Source organism: Ranitomeya imitator, chromosome 6 (assembly GCF_032444005.1).
Source record: "Ranitomeya imitator isolate aRanImi1 chromosome 6, aRanImi1.pri, whole genome shotgun sequence".
Classification (NCBI taxonomy): domain Eukaryota; kingdom Metazoa; phylum Chordata; class Amphibia; order Anura; family Dendrobatidae; genus Ranitomeya; species Ranitomeya imitator.
In genome coordinates, this window is record NC_091287.1 from 492,175,990 (window position 1) to 492,198,061 (window position 22,072).

At 48.9% G+C, this 22,072-nt stretch overlaps 1 protein-coding gene across 1 annotated transcript in view; it reads left to right on the plus strand.

Annotated features, from left to right (window-relative positions):
• The window catches only part of SPAG1 (sperm associated antigen 1), a 142,148-nt gene that overhangs the window by 110,704 nt on the left and 9,372 nt on the right, over positions 1-22,072 (plus strand). The window contains exons 16-18 of the mRNA XM_069731651.1: positions 120-246; positions 7,320-7,466; positions 15,850-16,182. Coding sequence (XP_069587752.1) covers positions 120-246; positions 7,320-7,466; positions 15,850-16,182 — 607 coding nt within the window. The remainder of the gene's footprint in view (positions 1-119; positions 247-7,319; positions 7,467-15,849; positions 16,183-22,072) is intronic.

Sequence of the window (22,072 nt, forward strand, 5' to 3'; positions counted from 1 at the left end):
TCTAAAAACCCCCAATAGTAACATAATGGTAAAAATGAATTTGTGAAGGCTGAGTAACACATGTTGTGTGTAGTATGGCTGTAATGTGCCTTTAGCCGACACCACATTTTGCTTTGCAGAGCGCTGTGCTACTTGAAGCTGTGCCAGTATGACGAGGCCAGGCAGGACTGTGACTGTGCCCTGCAGAGGGATGCCGCCAACATCAAAGCCCTGTACCGGCGGGCGCAGGCCTACAAGGGATTAGAGGTAAATGGGGGGTATTAACTAACAAAACATCACCCCTCGGCTGCCCATGAATTTCTGCCACACAAGCATCTCACGTCCTTAGTCTGGTGTACAAATCGTCTGCAGTCCGGGAAATGGTGGTGACATGGGCAGGCGCGGCTGCAGGGAATTCCAGACATAACATCACGTGTGCAGTCACAGGAAAAGTTATCTGGTTTATTAGCAAAAGGTACAAACATTCTTCTGTTGCAATAAAGCAATCAAACAAGAACAATGTAAATGGCTCAACACAACAAATAGAACAAGCGGTTTCTCCAAGTTCTACACAAAATGTCACTTTTACTGACTCCTGAAGTCTCAAAATGATCTAACCCCTTAATAGAATCCCTCATGAGAGCACACGTTTGTCTGAAGGAGACCTGATGTAATATTCAAGGGCATCATTAGCGGCATTAGGTTTCCTTGGGATAAAACAGATCAAATACCCGGACCAGCTAGGGCGTTGTGGAATGTGACGTTAGATTGCAGGTTAGAAATATGGCTACTTCAATAGAGTGGCCTGAAAAGCTGCGAGAAGAGATCAGTACCTTCTACAAGGAAGGAAAAAGATACAGAAATATAGTAAAGGCATTAAATGTTCAAAGTTGGATGTGGTAGAAAGAGTAAGCCGTCACCGGCTGCCACAAGATTAGTGAGGAGTTCAGTGGTCAAAAACGCTTGAGTGACTGCAGAATACCTGCAGCAAAACATGGTGGCAGCAGGAACAGAGCTTCCGCTCTAAGGGTATGTGCACACAACATCTTTTTAAGGTGGGTTAGCCTGGAATACTCCGGAAAAAGCACTGAAAAGGAACAAAAAGAATACACATATGTGTAATAATGTCAAAACAACTTGCAGTGCACATGTTCAGGCTTTTTTTTTAACTTCTTTTAATAGCATCAGGCTTCCAAAGGTGCAAAAAAGACGCTTGTCATGGACGGCTGTAATAAATCTAAGACTGCAGTACTCAGAAAACTGGCATTGGTCCTGAATTTGGAGAATTCTCTTGTTTTATTAGTTGTGTTGAGATTAGCGATGAGCGACCGTGCTGGGATAAGGTGTTATCTGAGCATGCTCGGTGCTAACCAAGTGACTTCAGCATACTCGAATATGTTGGAGTATGTCTCACGGCTGTTTGACAGCCACAACACATGCACAGATTACCTAACAAACAGGCTATCCCCACAAGTGTTGTGGCCGTGAGACATGCTGCAGCCCCGGGGACTCGAATATATCATCCAAGCACGCTGAAGTACCATGTTTAGCACACGCTCATCATTAGTTGAGATATTTAAATGTCGTTTTGCTTCGTTGGTTTACTGCAAACGGCAGAAAGGTTGTAAATGTGGCTAATAAACCATATTTGCAACAAGGACTGAATAGGGCTACGTTCACATTAGCGTTTCGCTAATGTGCGTCGCTGTTGCGTCGGCGACGCAGCGGCGACGCGCCCCTATGTTTAACATGGGGACGCGTGCGTTTTTTTGGTAGCGCTTTCCGACATGTGCGTCGTTTTCGACGCTAGCGTCGGACGCAAGAAAATGCAACAAGTTGCATTTTTTGTGCGTCCGATTTTCGTCAAAAAAACGACGCACGCTTCGCAAAACGCAGCGTATTTGCGCGCGTTTTTGGTGCGTTGTGTGTTGCGTCGCCGTTGCGTCGCCGACGCACCGGCGCGCAACGCTAATGTGAACGTAGCCTAATTGTGATTGCACCTGTGCAGCAGGGGGAGAGGATCGGGTACGGACTTGTAGTCCCCGCCACCTGTAGTCTGCAGATACATCATATATTCTGCATAATACGCCAGTCACTTATAGACATCACTGAGCTGTAAAATCAGGTAAATGTAAGATGTGACTATATCTTCGCTATATTAGATTGGTAAATAAAAGCCTCTTTGACGCTCTGATTTAGGCTACGTTCACATTAGCGTTCCGCTAATGTGCGTCGCTGTTGCGTCGGCGACGCAGCAGCGACGCGCCCCTATGTTTAACATGGGGGACGCGTGCGTTTTTTTTGTTGCGTTTTCCGACACGTGCGTCGTTTCCGACGCTAGCGTCGGACGCAAGAAAATGCAACAAGTTGCATTTTTCGTGCGTCCGATTTTCGTCAAAAAACGACGCACGCGTCGCAAAACGCAGCATTTTTGCGTGCGTTTGCGCGCGTTTTTTTGTGCGTTGCGTCGCCGACGCAGCGGCGCACAACGCTAATGTGAACGTAGCCTTAGAGGTACTGTACACGGTTTACCGTCCTATGTTGTCAGAACGATCGGTTCCCCTGAAAGTACGCTGATCATCCCACCAGTGATCCACTGTTCCCTACAGCGCCTCCAGTGTAAACATGCAGCATTGCAATGCGGTGGGCTGCTCGTGTAATGCATGGATATGCGGGGTCCGCAGACAGTCACTGCTGCTCGTGTAATGCATGGATATGCGGGGTCCGCAGACAGTGACTGCTGCTGGTGTAATGCATGGATATGCGGGGTCCACAGACAGTCACTGCTGCTGGTGTAATGCATAGATATGTGGGGTCCGCAGACAGTCACTGCTGCTGGTGTAATGCATGGATATGCGGGGTCCGTAGACAGTCACTGCTGCTCGTGTAATGCATGGATATGCGGGGTCCGCAGACAGTCACTGCTGCTCGTGTAATGCATGGATATGCGGGATCCGCAGACAGTCACTGCTGCTGGTGTAATGCATGGATATGCGGGGTCTGCAGTCACTGCTGCTCGTGTAATGCATGGATATGCGGGGTCCGCAGACAGTCACTGCTGCTCGTGTAATGCATGGATATGCGGGGTCCGCAGACAGTCACTGCTGCTGGTGTAATGCATGGATATGCGGGGTCCACAGACAGTCACTGCTGCTGGTGTAATGCATAGATATGTGGGGTCCGCAGACAGTCACTGCTGCTGGTGTAATGCATGGATATGCGGGGTCCGTAGACAGTCACTGCTGCTCGTGTAATGCATGGATATGCGGGGTCCGCAGACAGTCACTGCTGCTCGTGTAATGCATGGATATGCGGGGTCCGCAGACAATCACTGCTGCTGGTGTAATGCATGGATATGCGGGGTCCACAGACAGTCACTGCTGCTGGTGTAATGCATGGATATGCGGGGTCCGCAGACAGTCGCTGCTGGTGTAATGCATGGATATGCGGGGTCCGCAGACAGTCACTGCTGCTGGTGTAATGCATGGATATGCGGGGTCCGCAGACAATCACTGCTGCTGGTGTAATGCATGGGTATGCGGGGTCCGCAGACAGTCACTGCTGCTGGTGTAATGCATGGATATGCGGGGTCCGCAGACAGTCACTGCTGCTGGTGTAATGCATGGATATGAGGGATCCGTAGACAGTCACTGCTGCTGGTGTAATGCATGTATATGTGGGGTCCGCAGACAGTCACTGCTGCTGGTGTAATGCATGGATATGCGGGGTCCGCAGACAGTCACTGCTGCTGGTGTAATGCATGGATATGCGGGGTCCGTAGACAGTCACTGCTGCTGGTGTAATGCATGGATATGCGGGGTCCGCAGACAATCATTGCTGCTGGTGTAATGCATGGATATGCGGGGTCCGTAGACAGTCACTGCTGCTGGTGTAATGCATGGGTATGCGGGGTCCGCAGACAGTCACTGCTGCTGGTGTAATGCATGGATATGCGGCGTCCGCAGACAGTCATTGCTGCTGGTGTAATGCATGGGTATGCGGGGTCTGCAGACAGTCACTGCTGCTGGTGTAATGCATGGATATGAGGGGTCCGCAGACAGTCACTGCTGCTGGTGTAATGCATGGATATGTGGGGTCCGCAGACAGTCACTGCTGCTGGTGTAATGCATGGATATGAGGGGTCCGCAGACAGTCACTGCTGCTGGTGTAATGCATGGATATGTGGGGTCCGCAGACAGTCATTGCTGCTGGTGTAATGCATGGATATGAGGGGTCCGTAGACAGTCACTGCTGCTGGTGTAATGCATGGGTATGCGGGGTCCGTAGACAGTCACTGCTGCTGGTGTAATGCATGGATATGCGGGGTCCGCAGACAGTCATTGCTGCTGGTGTAATGCATGGATATGAGGGGTCCGTAGACAGTCACTGCTGCTGGTGTAATGCATGGGTATGCGGGATCCGCAGACAGTCACTGCTGCTGGTGTAATGCATGGATATGAGGGGTCCGCAGACAGTCACTGCTGCTGGTGTAATGCATGGGTATGTGGGGTCCGCAGACAGTCACTGCTGCTGGTGTAATGCATGGGTATGCGGGGTCTGCAGACAGTCACTCCTGCTGGTGTAATGCATGGATATGCGGGGTCCGCAGACAGTCACTGCTGCTGGTGTAATGCATGGATATGCGGGGTCCGCAGACAGTCACTGCTGCTGGTGTAATGCATGGATATGAGGGGTCCGCAGACAGTCACTGCTGCTGGTGTAATGCATGGATATGCGGGGTCCGCAGACAGTCACTGCTGCTGGTGTAATGCATGGATATGCGGGGTCCGCAGACAGTCACTGCTGCTGGTGTAATGCATGGATATGCGGGGTCCGCAGACAGTCACTGCTGCTGGTGTAATGCATGGATATGAGGGGTCCGCAGACAGTCACTGCTGCTGGTGTAATGCATGGATATGTGGGGTCCGTAGACAGTCACTGCTGCTGGTGTAATGCATGGATATGCGGGGTCTGCAGTCACTGCTGCTGGTGTAATGCATGGATATGCGGGGTCCGCAGACAGTCACTGCTGCTGGTGTAATGCATGGATATGCGGGGTCCACAGTCACTGCTGCTGGTGTAATGCATGGATATGTGGGGTCCGCAGACAGTCACTGCTGCTGGTGTAATGCATAGATATGCGGGGTCCGCAGACAGTCACTGCTGCTGGTGTAATGCATGGATATGCGGGGTCCACAGTCACTGCTGCTGGTGTAATGCATGGATATGTGGGGTCCGCAGACAGTCACTGCTGCTGGTGTAATGCATAGATATGCGGGGTCCGCAGACAGTCACTGCTGCTGGTGTAATGCATAGATATGCGGGGTCCGCAGACAGTCACTGCTGCTGGTGTAATGCATGAATATGCGGGGTCCGTAGACAGTCACTGCTGCTGGTGTAATGCATGGATATGCGGGGTCCGCAGACAGTCACTGCTGCTGGTGTAATGCATGGATATGCGGGGTCCGCAGACAGTCACTGCTGCTGGTGTAATGCATGGATATGAGGGGTCCGCAGACAGTCACTGCTGCTGGTGTAATGCAGGGATATGAGGGGTCCGTAGACAGTCACTGCTGCTGGTGTAATGCATGGATATGTGGGGTCCGCAGACAGTCACTGCTGCTGGTGTAATGCATGAATATGCGGGGTCCGCAGACAGTCACTGCTGCTGGTGTAATGCATGGATATGCGGGGTCCGCAGACAGTCACTGCTGCTGGTGTAATGCATGGATATGCGGGGTCCGCAGACAGTCACTGCTTCTGGTGTAATGCATGGATATGCGGGGTCCGCAGACAGTCACTGCTGCTGGTGTAATGCATGAATATGCGGGGTCTGCAGACAGTCACTGCTGCTGGTGTAATGCATGGATATGAGGGGTCCGCAGACAGTCACTGCTGCTCGTGTAATGCATGGATATGCGGGGTCCGCAGACAGTCACTGCTGCTGGTGTAATGCATGAATATGCGGGGTCTGCAGACAGTCACTGCTGCTGGTGTAATGCATGGATATGCGGGGTCCGCAGACAGTCACTGCTGCTGGTGTAATGCATGGATATGCGGGGTCCGTAGACAGTCACTGCTGCTGGTGTAATGCATGAATATGCGGGGTCCGCAGACAGTCACTGCTGCTGGTGTAATGCATGGATATGCGGGGTCCGCAGACAGTCACTGCTGCTGGTGTAATGCATGGATATGCGGGGTCCGCACACAGTCACTGCTGCTGGTGTAATGCATGGATATGCGGGGTCCGCAGACAGTCACTGCTGCTGGTGTAATGCATGGATATGCGGGGTCCGCAGACAGTCACTGCTGCTGGTGTAATGCATGGATATGCGGGGTCTGCAGTCACTGCTGCTGGTGTAATGCATGGATATGAGGGGTCCGTAGACAGTCACTGCTGCTGGTGTAATGCATGGATATGTGGGGTCCGCAGACAGTCACTGCTGCTGGTGTAATGCATGGATATGCGGGGTCCGCAGACAGTCACTGCTGCTGGTGTAATGCATGGATATGCGGGGTCCGCAGACAGTCACTGCTGCTGGTGTAATGCATGGATATGTGGGGTCTGTAGACAGTCACTGCTGCTGGTGTAATGCATGGATATGCGGGGTCCGCAGACAGTCACTGCTGCTGGTGTAATGCATGGATATGCGGGGTCCGCAGACAGTCACTGCTGCTCGTGTAATGCATGGATATGCGGGGTCTGCAGTCACTGCTGCTGGTGTAATGCATGGATATGTGGGGTCCGCAGACAGTCACTGCTGCTGGTGTAATGCATGGATATGCGGGGTCCGCAGACAGTCACTGCTGCTGGTGTAATGCATGGATATGAGGGGTCCGCAGACAGTCACTGCTGCTGGTGTAATGCATGGATATGCGGGGTCCGTAGACAGTCACTGCTGCTGGTGTAATGCATGGATATGCGGGGTCCGCAGACAGTCACTGCTGCTGGTGTAATGCATGGATATGCGGGGTCCGCAGACAGTCACTGCTGCTGGTGTAATGCATGGATATGCGGGGTCCGCAGACAGTCACTGCTTCTATCCTCGCTCCGCTCTGACTGTTACACCACTTGTTCACATGATGGTTTTTGTGGATTTGGTGCATATTCGACTCCACAATTCATCTAAAATCCGCTTATAAACTGTTTCCCATTGATTGTAATGGCTGATTGGAAATCAGTGTCATGGAAAATAAGTGGCACTAATGAAGCAGATTGGCGCAAAAAAAGATGGCGGATTACATCAGGCAGATTAGTCCTTGGTAAAACCTGGTGCTAGTTGAAGTAGAAAACCCAATCTTTTTGTGCCAGTTTTAAACCTTTTATTTCTCCATTTTAGAAGTACCAAGATTGTGCCAGTGATCTCCGAAAGCTTATCACACTTGATCCAGGTGTCACAGAAGCCAAAACGTTACTAACCGAAATCACTCCCTTCCTATCACCCAGTGGAGAAGAAAAGCAAAGGAAGAAAATCCTGATAGAAGAGGTACGAGGGGGTCCTCTGACTGGGGATGATGGGACGCCTCCGTGCTTGGTTCCCCAGCAGTGGTCACAGAAGGATAAATCTATCCCTGGCTCATGTGCTCTTATAGCAATTACTACTTACATTGTTTTCTCTACAGTGATGTCTAATTTGTGTCCTGACCTGGAGATTTCTGCAGGAACGTGTGAGAGATTGTCACCCATTATGGGCAGGACATTGCTCATACGGCGACTTTTCACGCATCATAAAAATGTCTTTTAGGCTATGTGCACATAGCCTATGCAGCATCAGTAGTAAAAAGATATAATGTTAAAAATAATTAAAAAAAATAAAAAATCATGATATTCTCACCTTCCGGCGTCCCCGGCAGTCTTCCCGCTCCTCGCGATGCTCGTATTCCCAATAATGCCTAGCGGCAATGACCCTAGATGACGTAGCATCACGAGAGACCCACGTCATCACAGGTCATTTTCGCAATGCATTATTGGGAATGGAAGCATCGTGAGGAGCGGGAAGACTGCCGGGGACGCCGGAAGGTGAGAATATCATGATTTTTTATTTTCATTCTTTTTTTTAACAATTATTTGGTCTCTTCTCCTCCTCCCTGGTTACCAACCGCACATGATCCGCTTAATTCCCGCATGGTGGGCATAGCCCCATGCGGGAAGTAAGCGGATCAATGCATTCCTATGAATGAACATGCTGCGTTTTTTTACGAAATGCGATTCCGCCGCAGAAAAAAACGCAGCATGTGCACAAAAAATTCGGAATGCATTCTAATAGGATGCTTAATGTGTGCGTTTTTTTCGCGTTTTTATTGCAAAAAAAAACACGAAAATTCCTGAACGTGTGCACATAGCCTTACATTTTATTTCAGTGCCACTTTCATAGTTTTTTTTACAGTTTTTTTAAACTTTTTTTAGTTTGCATTTTTGTCCAGTGAAAGACAAATCCTAAACTGGAAACCATCAACAAGCTTCTGTCAACTGATCTTTAGTTCTTTTTCTGTATCTCTATGTAAAAATGGCGTTAATAATAATAATAATAATTTTATTTATATAGCGCCAACATATTCCGCGTTCTGTTGTAACTGAGCAGTGTGTCTAATTGTCGCAGAAATTGATTGTCCGGGGTGTTCACACAAACAATATTTAGAATAAAAAGAAAGGCGTGCTAGGATCTATGCATGGTATGTAACCTGCTTGCTGATGGTTTCTATGTGGCACTGACTGACAGCCGGCTCTAGTGCATCTGTAGGCAGTCAGCAGTTTTATACTGGGAATATTGCATGGTCCCCCATATAACTTTTAGCCATCTGAGTCCACCAGAAGAGGGCAGGTACCCTGAAGGGGATTTTTCTTGCTACGGCCATGTGCACATGGAGTTTTTGGGGAGCCTTTGGAGCAGGTTATTTCCCAGAAATGCTTGTAAGACTATTGTTTTTGATTCAAAAACCGCTTTGCCTGTCTTATGTTCAATCTGTTGAGTGGTTTTTCTTCTGCTTTAGGACTTGAGAAGCTCCTAGAGTTAGAAAAGAAAGTTCATCTCACTGTTTCAAAGCATCTCCAAATAGAAAACGCTCCAAACTAGGAACTGTCCAATCACAAGACTGCAACAACAAAAAAAATCATCCAAATCTCATTCAGAAATGAAAAAAATCCTCAAAAAACTTCCCAAAGAAGAAGCATTTCCTGAAGTGGTTTTCACTAGAAAACTTGCCGTTTTTGACCAACTGAAAAAAAAAATCTCCATGTGCTCCTACTCTAAGGCCGGCGTCACACACAGCGTAAGACAATACGGTCCGTATATTACAGCCGTAATACGCTGAAAAGTCCCGAAAATAGTGGTCCGTAGCTCCTCCGTAGGCAGGGTGTGTCAGCGTTTTTTGCGCATGGCATCCTCCGTATGTAATCCGTATGGCATTCGTACTGCGTGTTTTTCTCGCAGGCTTGCAAAACCAACATACGGCTATAGAAGGGATCCATGTGTCAAAAAAAAAAAATATATATATATATATATATACTGTATATGTGTATATATATATATATATATATATATATATCAGTAGACACATATATATATTAATATTTCATACAGCGCTAGATAGCTTTAAAGCCGGTAATTCAATTGCCGGCTTTTGCTATCGCCTTCCTAAACCCGACATGATATGAGACCTGGTTTCCATACAGTAAACCATCTCATATCACCCTTTTTTTTTGCATATTCCACACTACTAATGTCAGTAGTGTGTATGTGCAAAATTTGGCCGTTCTATCTACTAAATTAAAGGGTTAAATGGCGGAAAAAATTGGCGTGGGCTCCCGCGCAATTTTCTCCGCCAGAGTAGTAAAGCCAGTGACTGAGGGCAGATATTAATAGCCTGGAGAGGGTCCATGGTTATTGGCCCCCCCTGGCTAAAAACACCTGCCCCCAGCCACCCCAGAAAAGGCACATCTGGAAGATGCGCCTATTCTGGCACTTGGCCACTCTCTTCCCATTCCCGTGTAGCGGTGGGATATGGGGTAATGAAGTGTTAATGCCACCTTGCTATTGTAAGGTGACATAAAGCCAAATTAATAATGGAGAGGCGTCAATTATGACACCTATCCATTATTAATCCAATACTTGTAAAGGGTTAAAAAAACACAAACACATTAGTTAAAAATATTTTAATGAAATAAAAACAAAGGTTGTTGTAATATTTTATTCAACGCCCAATCCAGTCACTGAAGACCCTCGATCTGTAACAAAAAAAAACATAATAAACCAACAATATCCTTGCCTTCCGAAGATCTGTAATGTCCAACGATGTAAATCCATCTGAAGGGGTTAAAATATTTTGCAGCCACGATCTTTGCTAATGCAACGTTGTTCGTGGCTGCAAAACCCCGGGGAATGAAGGTAAAGTAGGTCAATTACCTATATTTACCTTCATTTGCGGTGAGGCGCCCTCTGCTGGTTGTCCCTAGATCGTGGGAACTTTCCTAGAAAGCTCCCAGGCTCGAGTTCATAAGAGGACAACCTTTGTTTTTATTTCATTAAAATATTTTTAACTAATGTGTTTGTGTTTTTTTTAACCCTTTACAAGTATTGGATTAATTGGATAAATTAATAGGATTGGATTAATGTCACCTTAGAATAGCAAGGTGGCATTAACCCTTCATTACCCCATATCCCACCGCTACACGGGAATGGGAAGAGAGTGGCCAAGTGCCAGAATAGGCGCATCTTCCAGATGTGCCTTTTCTGGGGTGGCTGGGGGCAGATGTTTTTAGCCAGGGGGGGGCCAATAACCGTGGACCCTCTCCAGGCTATTAACATCTGCCCTCAGTCACTGGCTTTACTACTCTGGCGGAGAAAATTGCGCGGAAGCCATATAAAGCTATCTCGCGCTGGATGAAGTAATAATATATATATACATATATGTGTCTCACTGACATATATATATATATATATATATACCTATTCTATGTGTACACATTTATTCTACCTATTCTACTGTAAGCCGTCAGTGTGATTTTACTGTACACCGCACTGAATTACCGGCTTTTCTCTCTAACACCGCTGCGTATTTCTCGCAAGTCACATTGCTGGTCCGTGTGTAATCCGTATTTTTGGGGCTTCCATAGACTTTCATTGGTGTTTTTTTTGCGCAATACGGTGACAAACGCAGCATGCTGCGATTTTCTATGGCCGTAGAAAGCCGTATAATACGGATCAGTAAAATACGGCAGATAGGAGCAGGGGCATAGAGAATAATTGTGCCGTTTGTTTTGCGAGTTTTACGGACTTATTTTCTGCGCTCTTACGTCCGTAAAACTCGCAAGTGTGACGCCGGCCTAATTGTCTCCATTCCTGGGTGGACGCCTCCGTCATATAAGGAATAATGAGTTTACTGTGAATGTCAGACTTTGGCAACTTTTGGGTGTTGGTTACTGTGAACGGATTGCATTTCATGCTGAAAATAGCAAGTGCCATAAGGGTCCGGCCACTCCAGCTCCAGCCCATGTGAGTCTCCTGCAAGGCCAGAAATCACTCGGCTGTCACTGACACATGCTGCGCTCTAAGTAATTCACATGTTTACTATGACTGCAATATCTACACACAGGAAAATAGCAAGATAGTGTAGAATTGGGGTCCGTGACAGTGGGGGGGGTCTCTGAGTTTATGGCGTGCACTTGTACAAGTTGAAGATGACATGATCTTTAAAAGGGCTAAAGGTAAAAATGACAAATTTCCTTTGTATTTTATGCAGAAAAATATATTGTCATTTTGTTCATTTTAAAAATTACAAAAAAGGAAAATGGGCCGATGCAAAAGTTTGAACACTCTTGGAGATTTGTGTTCTCAGATAACTTTGATCAAGGTTTGAGACCTTAATTAGCCTGTTATGGTTATGACTATCATTGTTAGGAAAAGCCAGGTGATGCAAATTTCCCAGCTTTATAAAAACCCAGCCTCCTCTAAGATTGTGCCAAAAAACAGCAGCCATGGGTTCTTCTAAGCAGCTGCGTAGCCAGGGCCGGCTCCAGGTTTTTGAGGGCCCCGGGCGAAAGAGTCTCAGTGGGCCCCCCCTTTAACACATACCCTGATTCATGATCGCATATAAACACAGCCATGTAGTATATAACACTGCCCACGTAGTATATAGCAGCCCATGTAGTATATAGCAGCCCACGTAGCATATAGCAGCCCATGTAGTATATAGCACAGCCCACGTAGTATATAGCAGCGCAGCCCACGTAGTATATAGAAGCAGCCCACGTAGTATATAGCAGCGCAGCCACATAGAATATAGCAGCGCAGCCCACGTAGTATATAGCAGCGCAGCCCACGTAGTATATAGCAGCGCAGCCCACGTAGTATATAGCAGCGCAGCCCACGTAGTATATAGAAGCAGCCCACGTAGTATATAGCAGCGCAGCCACATAGAATATAGCAGCGCAGCCCACGTAGTATATAGCAGCGCAGCCCACGTAGTATATAGAAGCAGCCCACGTAGTATATAGCAGCGCAGCCCACGTAGTATATAGCAGCGCAGCCCATGTAGTATATAGCAGCGCAGCCCACGTAGTATATAGCAGCGCAGCCCACGTAGTATATAGCAGCGCCACTCACTCAGGCACTGGTAGGACTAGGAGCTCCTCCTGAATCTGCCTCATAACTTCAGCAGCACTGCAGCCAGCCAGGGGCGGAGATCAGAGCAGGAGAATGTGCTCTCTCCGCCCACAAACAATGTCACACTGGCTGCCTTCTCTTAACCCCTATGTGTGCCTGCCTGGCTGCACTGACTGAGTGAGAAGATGCTTGTGTCAGAGCTGGCACATAGGGGTTAAGAGAACGCAGCCAGCAGTGACTTTGTGGGCGGAGAGAGCATGTTATCTCCTGCTCTGCTCTCCCAGCTGTATCTATGACAGTGTGAGTGGGCCCCCCTCTCTCCCCAGGGCCCCGGCATTTGCCCGGTGTGCCGGGTGCTGACGCCGGCCCTGTGCGTAGCACACTGAAGATGAAAATAGTGGAGGCCCACAAAGCAGGAGATGGTCATAAAAAGATAGCAAAGCATTTTCAAGTTGCCCTTTCACCAGTTTGAAATGTAATTAAGAAATGTCAGCTAGCAGGAACAGTGAAGGTCAAGATAAAGTCTGGAAGACCAAGCAAAGTTTCAGTGAGAGCTGCTCGTAGAATTGCTAGAGAGGCAAAGACCTTCAGAAAGATTTAGCAGACTCTGGAGTTGTGGTACATTGTTCTACTGTTCAGAGACTCCTGCACAAATTTGGCCTTCATGGAAGAGTCATCAGAAGAAAGCATCTCCTGCGATCTCACCATAAAATTCAGTGTCAGAATTATGCAAAAGAACATCTAAACAAGCCTGATGCATTTTGGAAACAATTGATGTGGACCGATAAGATTAAAATAGAAGTCTTTGGCCACAATGATCAAAGGTATGTGTGGAGAAAAAAGGGCACAGAATTTCCGAAAAAGAACATCTCATGCTTTGGGGTTGTGTTGCAGCCAGTGATACAGGGAACATTTCACAGGTAAAGGGAAGGCTGGATTCAATGAAATTTCAACACATTCTTGATGCAAACATAGCACCATCTATAAAAAGCTGAAGTTGAAAAGAGGATGTCTTCTACGAATGGATAAAGATCCTAAAGACATAACAAAATCCAATAAACTACCTCAAAAGGTGTAAGCTGAAGGATTTAAAATGGCCTTCATAGTCCCCCTGATCTGAGAATCATTGAAAATCTGTGGCTAGACCTCAAAATAGCAGAGCATGCAAGACGACCCTGGAACTGGAAGAATTTTACAAGGAAGAATGGATGAAAATCCCTCAAACAAGAATTGAAAGGCTCTTGTCTGGCAATAAAGAGTTTACAAGCTGTGATATTTTTAAAAGGGGATGCTGCTAGATACAGTGGGGCAAAAAAGTATTTAGTCAGTCAGCAATAGTGCAAGTTCTACCACTTAAAAAGATGAGAGGCGTCTGTAATTTACATCATAGGTAGACCTCAACTATGGGAGACAAACTGAGAAAAAAAAATCCAGAAAATCACATTGTCTGTTTTTTTATCATTTTTTTTGCATATTATGGTGGAAAATAAGTATTTGGTCAGAAACAAACAATCAAGATTTCTGGCTCTCACAGACCTGTAACTTCTTCTTTAAGAGTCTCCTCTTTCCTCCACTCATTACCTGTAGTAATGGCACCTGTTTAAACTTGTTATCAGTATAAAAAGATACCTGTGCACACCCTCAAACAGTCTGACTCCAAACTCCACTATGGTGAAGACCAAAGAGCTGTCAAAGGACACCAGAAACAAAATTGTAGCCCTGCACCAGGCTGGGAAGACTGAATCTGCAATAGCCAACCAGCTTGGAGTGAAGAAATCAACAGTGGGAGCAATAATTAGAAAATGTAAGACATACAAGACCACTGATAATCTCCCTCGATCTGGGGCTCCACGCAAAATCCCACCCCGTGGGGTCAGAATGATCACAAGAACGGTGAGCAAAAATCCCAGAACCACGCGGGGGGACCTAGTGAATGAACTGCAGAGAGCTGGGACCAATGTAACAAGGCCTACCATAAGTAACACACTATGCCACCATGGACTCAGATCCTGCAGTGCCAGACGTGTCCCACTGCTTAAGCCAGTACATGTCCGGGCCCGTCTGAAGTTTGCTAGAGAGCATTTGGATGATCCAGAGGAGTTTTGGGAGAATGTCCTATGGTCTGATGAAACCAAACTGGAACTGTTTGGTAGAAACACAACTTGTCGTGTTTGGAGGAAAAAGAATACTGAGTTGCATCCATCAAACACCATACATACTGTAAAGCATGGTGGTGGAAACATCATGCTTTGGGGCTGTTTCTCTGCAAAGGGGCCACGACGACTGATCCGGGTACATGAAAGAATGAATGGGGCCATGTATCGTGACATTTTGAGTGCAAACCTCCTTCCATCAGCAAGGGCATTGAAGATGAAACGTGGCTGGGTCTTTCAACATGACAATGATCCAAAGCACACCGCCAGGGCAACGAAGGAGTGGCTTCGTAAGAAGCATTTCAAGGTCCTGGAGTGGCCTAGCCAGTCTCCAGATCTCAACCCTATAGAAAACCTTTGGAGGGAGTTGAAAGTCCGTGTTGCCAAGCGAAAAGCCAAAAACATCACTGCTCTAGAGGAGATCTGCATGGAGGAATGGGCCAACATACCAACAACAGTGTGTGGCAACCTTGTGAAGACTTACAGAAAACGTTTGACCTCTGTCATTGCCAACAAAGGATATATTACAAAGTATTGAGATGAAATTTTGTTTCTGACCAAATACTTATTTTCCACCATAAAAAGCAAATAAAATGTTAAAAAAACAGACAATGTGATTTTCTGGATTTTTTTTTCTCAGTTTGTCTCCCATAGTTGAGGTCTACCTATGATGTAAATTACAGACGCCTCTCATCTTTTTAAGTGGTGGAACTTGCACTATTGCTGACTGACTAAATACTTTTTTGCCCCACTGTACCTAGCCATGCAGGGGGGCCCAAACTTTTGCAAAATGTGTCATCTTTAACTTTAAGCCTTATTAAGATAAGTTCATTTTCAACTGTTCACAATAACAGTAATTTTGACCAGGGGTGCCCAAACTTTTCCATGCCACTGTGTATATGTAGAACACTTCGCTATAGATCAGAGTTCAGCGCCATGCTGGATTATCTGATATGTACGTCATTTCTCACACTGTCATGGTCACTACACCGTGCTTGCTAGACTCTGGCTCAGTATGGAAGGGTACTGCGCTGTCACAGGTGACTCCATTGTCTGGACCGTAGCAGAAAGTTATGTTGCAAATTTTTATACGTTTTTTTCTTGTCTTTCCGCAGGTGGATGAGAAGGAATCTAAGCACGATAATGTCAATGGACATGATAATAACAGGTCACCGAGGAAGACGACAAGTCCCCACTTCACAATGCCCACTAATGCCCTGGAGTTCGAACAAGTCATGAATAACATGAGGGCAGGGAGGGATCTGGAAGGTTGTGCCCAACTACTTTACATCATAGACCCAAAGGACTTACCAATGTTCCTAAGTAACAAGCTGGACTCAGAGACTCTCCTGCTGATTGTACAGTCACTGCGGCACCATATCCTGGAGCAGAGTCCTGCCCTGGTATGCCAGCACCTGGCACACCTCAGCACAGTGGAGCGATTTGGGGTAAGAGACACTTTGTCTTCTCAATTTATGGCTTCGCTCATCCTTCACATTGTGGTATCATCGAATATTGCCTGTATTACCAATCTTCAACATAGAATTAGCGAATATATTCGGATTCTCACTGATGCTGACAACAATGGGGACACAGGTAACCATGGGTGTATGCTGCTGTCACTAGGAGGCTGACACTATGCAAATAAGGAAAAATAACTCCTCCCCGGCAGTGTACACCCTCCGACAGGCACAAGTCAACTCAGTTTTTGCGTCTGTAGGAGGTGGACCTGGATCTATCCACCAGATCCGCTTTATTTTCTTTTACAGGGTTTTTGTGTGTTTATTAACCATTTCCCCTTTCTTTTTCAGACTTATATCTTCGGGTAACAGGGTGCAGCTTCTCACCCTGTTTTTCCCACATTTAAGAGACCGAGAGAGCAGTGTGGTGCTCCACGCATTGCCCTCTCTCAGACCCGCTGGCAGGACTTCGTCCCCTGTCACCCTTATGGGTGTTTTAGGGTGACTTCTTGGTGGCCAGTGCTCGCCTTTTCCCCTCCTCACCCCTCTCCTCGGAGAGGGCTGAGAGGAAGACAGTGGTCACCTGCGGTGACCTCCCCCCTTCTCGTAAGGGGTTGATGCCGTCTTCTGCACCGTCCGGAGACAGTGCGGGAAGGAGGATCCCTCCTGACGCGATCCTCAACTATGAAGAGGGACGGATCTTCATACAGGTACAGACAGCGGCCCGCCACGCTCGCCGCCGCAGCATTCACCTGCGGCAGCCATGGGACATTTTGCGGCCATAGATTCAAATCGCGCTCCTTATTTTCCTTGTTGCACGCGATTTACTGCCTCTTGTCCTCCGCACAGTGTTTTCCGTCAGGCCACGCCCCCTTTTCTCTGGCCTAACCAGACTCCGGCTCTTCACAGCACTGGGCACGCCTCCTCCTCGTCCCTGCGCTGGCATTGGTCTCTCTCGGGTGGGACACGCCCCTTTCGGACGCTCCAGCCTATCGGGTCATCTTTTTCACTTTGCGACCGGACACGCCCCCTTTTCTGCTCGCCCGAGCTGCACGCCAATTACAAGAAGCCCGCAGCTATCGCTTCTGAATAGCTTCCCTCACCGTTTGCATCGCGTGGCCACGGGGTCTTCTTCCAGCCGGGGGACACAGCTTCCTGCGCTGCTGCTCATCGCCCGGTGTCTGGTTGGCTCTGCATTCCTCCTCCTCTGGCTTGTACTGTTCCCTCCGCAGTATCACCTTCTTGGCATCCTGCTACAGGTGTCACTCAGTCTCTACCTATGCCCATTCCCCCTCCTCAGAGGCGAACGTCGGGTCGGATGTAGCCTCTCAGTCGGAGTCTGACTCGGATGCAGATCAGACCACCGGGACGCAGGATATGGTAGATAGCCTTTTCTCCTTCGCCTCATTGGGGGACACAGACCATGGGTGTATGCTGCTGCCAATAGGAGGCTGACACTAAGTGATACAAAAAAAGTCAGCTCCTCCCCTGCAGTATACACACTCCTGCTGGCTCTCTGCTCCTCCCCTGCAGTATACACCCTCCTGCTGGCTCTCTGCTCCTCCCCTGCAGTATACACCCTCCTGCTGGTTCTCAGCTCCTCCCCTGCAGTATACACCCTCCTGCTGGCTCTCTGCTCCTCCCCTGCAGTATACACCCTCCTGCTGGTTCTCAGCTCCTCCCCTGCAGTATACACCCTCCTGCTGGCTCTCAGCTCCTCCCCTGCAGTATACACACTCCTGCTGGCTCTCTGCTCCTCCCCTGCAGTATACACCCTCCTGCTGGCTCTCAGCTCCTCCCCTGCAGTATACACCCTCCTGCCGGCTCTCAGCTCCTCCCCTGCAGTATACACCTCCTGCTGGCTCTCAGCTCCTCCCCTGCAGTATACACACTCCTGCTGGCTCTCTGCTCCTCCCCTGCAGTATACACCCTCCTGCTGGCTCTCTGCTCCTCCCCTGCAGTATACACCCTCCTGCTGGCTCTCTGCTCCTCCCCTGCAGTATACACCCTCCTGCTGGTTCTCAGCTCCTCCCCTGCAGTATACACCCTCCTGCTGGCTCTCAGCTCCTCCCCTGCAGTATACACCTCCTGCTGGCTCTCAGCTCCTCCCCTGCAGTATACATCCTCCTGCTGGCTCTCAGCTCCTCCCCTGCAGTATATACCCTCCTGCTGGCTCTCAGCTCCTCCCCTGCAGTATATACCCTCCTGCTGGCTCTCAGCTCCTCCCCTGCAGTATACACCCTCCTGCTGGCTCTCGGCTCCTCCTCTGCAGTATACACCCTCCTGCTGGCTCTCAGCTCCTCCCCTGCAGTATACACCCTCCTGCTGGCTCTCAGCTCCTCCCCTGCAGTATACACCCTCCTGCTGGCTCTCAGCTCCTCCCCTGCAGTATATACCCTCCTCCTGGCTCTCGGCTCCTCCCTTGCAGTATACACCCTCCTGCAGGCTCTCAGCTCCTCCCCTGCAGTATACACCCCCCTGCTGGCTCTCAGCTCCTCCCCTGCAGTATATACCCTCCTCCTGGCTCTCGGCTCCTCCCCTGCAGTATACACCCTCCTGCAGGCTCTCGGCTCCTCCCCTGCAATATACACCCTCCTGCTGGCTCTCAGCTCCTCCCCTGCAGTATACACCCTCCTGCTGGCTCTCGGCTCCTCCCCTGCAGTATACACCCCCCTGCTGGCTCTCAGCACTTCCCCTGCAGTATACACCCTCCTGCTGGCTCTCGGCTCCTCCCCTGCAGTATACACCCTCCTGCTGGCTCTCAGCTAACCAGTTCTTGCTTAGTGTCTGTAGGAGGCACATGGGTCTGTTTCAGACCCCAACGTTTTTATTATTGTTTACTTTTCTGTAAACTTTTATTTTTTAATTAACGGAGTGAAGGGGGCGACGGTTCCTTTCAAGGTTCCGATCTCCCCCGAACTATCAACAGGCGAGCACGGCGAGTATACCTCCCCGTATCCTCTCCTGCGACGTGGGAAGCCATGCCTGAGCTCACTTCAGGGGCGACGGTTCCTTCACGGTCCCGATCTCCCCACACCAGCAACGGGCGAGTACATGGAGTGTCGCCTCCATGTATCCTCTCCTGGAGCCAGGCCTAATGCCGGACAACTGGCCCTGTCCACCCGGACTGAACTCCGTGGCTGTACAGAGGCCCCTCTCTATGGCGTCCGAGCAGCCCCCACTGTCCCACCACTGTGAAAGCGGATGGCACAAGGAGGCGGACGGTTCCTCTCCACCTCCTAACAAAGGTATGATGGATTGAGGCTTATCCCTGCACCGTCCACACTGCACAGAACCGCGCTGAAACCCACATCCGCGGCAGCTCCATGGCGGGACGCGCATCAATGGTGAGTGGATCCATCTTCAGAGGGATATTCACATGCTGACAGGCAGCCTCAGCCACTTCCCTGTGGCCCACCTCTCTGAGGTAACGCTCTGGATGGCTGCAAAAATTTAGTCCCCGGCTTCGGCCGATTTGTAGGCCGCATCCTGGAAGTCTTGCCTGGAACGACCCACTGGTGACGTCCACCGGCTACAGAAATTTAGGCCCCGGCTTAGGCCTATTCAACATCGTGTCTGTGGCTCCGCCCCCCAAATTGGCGCTTCTCGCTCTCTGCGAGATTTTATCAACTCTGCAACTTTCGGTGGCCATCTTGGTCCACCCGGCCAGCTCACACTGGGGTGACAGTATTTTTGCATTAAAGGGGCACATCGACTCTACATCAGTACCCGGGTAAGGAAGTACCTGGTCTTAAAGGCACAGGACTAGTATTTCCTGGTCTTAAAAGCACATGACCAGTATTCCCAGTCTTAAAGGCGCATGACCAGTATTCCCTGGTCTTAAAGGTGCATGACCAGTATTCTCTGGTCTTAAAGGTGCATGACCAGTATTCCCTGGTCTTAAAGGTGCATGACCAGTATTCCCTGGTCTTAAGGGTGCATGACCAGTATTCCCAGTCTTAAAGGCGCATGACCAGTATTCCCTGGTCTTAAAGGCACATGACCAGTATTCTCTGGTCCTAAAGGCGCATGACCAGTATTCTCTGGTCTTAAAGGTGCATGACCAGTATTCCCTGGTCTTAAAGGTGCATGACCAGTATTCCCTGGTCTTAAAGGCGCATGACCAGTATTCTCTGTTCTTAAAGGCGCATGACCAGTATTCTCTGTTCTTAAAGGCGCATGACCAGTATTCCCCAGTCTTAAAGGCGCATGACCAGTATTTCCTGGTCTTAAAGGCGCTTGATCAGTCCGAGGCACCCTCCGCCGCCGACCCCAGCTTTATCCTCTAGTTCCCCTCAGTGGACTTCTTCACTGACCAATCCATGGTTCTCTGACCAAGAGATTGAATCTCTCTGTGTACCCTCTGTGTTTGGAGTGCTCGCAGGACCAATATACATGGTCCCTATCCTACATGGGAGCCGTTGGCTAGCAGGGGCCGCAAGTATTCTAGAAACGTGCAGGCGTCTAGAAACATACAGGCATCTAGAAAAAGGAAGTTTTTCGTTTCCTGCTCCCTCACCAATGATTTGATGACAACAAGGCTCTGAATATGGATTGGATATTGCCTGAGCTTGCCAGAGCTTCAGAGACTAAACTCCCTCGAGAGCATTTGTCATTCAATTCGGATAAGCGATTCACTGGACAGAAGCCTCTACGTGGGATGCCATGCCTGGCCTGTTTTTTAAGGGCGACGGGTCCTTTAAAGGGCACCGATCTCCCCACACCATCAACAGACGAGCACACGGAGTGTCGTCTCCATGTTTCCTCTTCTGCATCCAGGCCCAACGCCAGACAACCTGTCCTGTCCACCTGTAGACCTGAACTCTGTGGACATATAGAGGCACCCTTTTTGGCGTACGAACTCCCCCCTCTGCATCACCACTATTTAGTGGATGATGCAAGAAGGCGGACAATTCCTCTCCACTTCCCTGTTAAGAGGTTGATGGATCGAGGATTCCTAATTTTTATCTCTGCACAGTGAAAAGAGGAGATGGCAAGAGACTATGACCTGCTGGATGCAGCCGCACATTCTGCCATGGGGCAGATTAACCGGGTAGAATCTCCTGTGGTATACCTACCAGTATCCCTACCTGATGGGTCATCAATTAAAAATACCACGGACTGTCAGATAGCAAATCTGGTTCGTTGCGGCTTCGGGTCCAGCGCTCTATCCTCCCTAGCGGCCGCATGGATTGCTAGAGCAATGGTCTCCTGGCTGGAGACCTTAACTACCTTGATTCACAACCTGCAACAACTGGCCAATCAAATCCTTTGAGCGGGAGACTGACAAAGGATTGTATAAGGATTGTCCAGCACAGTCTAGATCTAAGGGATCTTGGTTCCAAACAGGGGAACGAAAAGTAAGATCGACCCTGGACCTCAAACTTCTAACAACCTTTGACATGGTCCTCCTTCTTTTGATGGAGTTCCTCCGCTCAGCCATTACTTCAACAGAAAAAGGTGCAGTTTCCGGCATCCATCGACATTCGGGTTGCTTGCCCTCTGCAAAAATTCCTTCGCCTTTCCATTCGTCAACAGCATTTTCAAGTCACAACCTTGTCCTTCGGCCTTGCTTCCGCACCCAGAGTGTTCGCTCGGGTCATGGCGGATGTCATGTTTCTCTTGCACTCTAGAGGTGTGCTCGTCCTGCCCTGTTTGGTCTGTCTAGCTGCCCTTCCAGGACTACGCTGAGTCGTCTATATCTCTTGCGATACCTTCTCTCCTGGGCTGGCAGCTACACTTAGACAAGTTCTCCTCATTTCCAGCCCAGCAGATATCCTTTTTGAGGATGATCCTGCACACTTCTAGAAGGATGGTAATTCTTCCTCGAGACAAGGTCATGGCCCTTCAACAGGGAGCTCGCGCAAGGAGAGTTCTG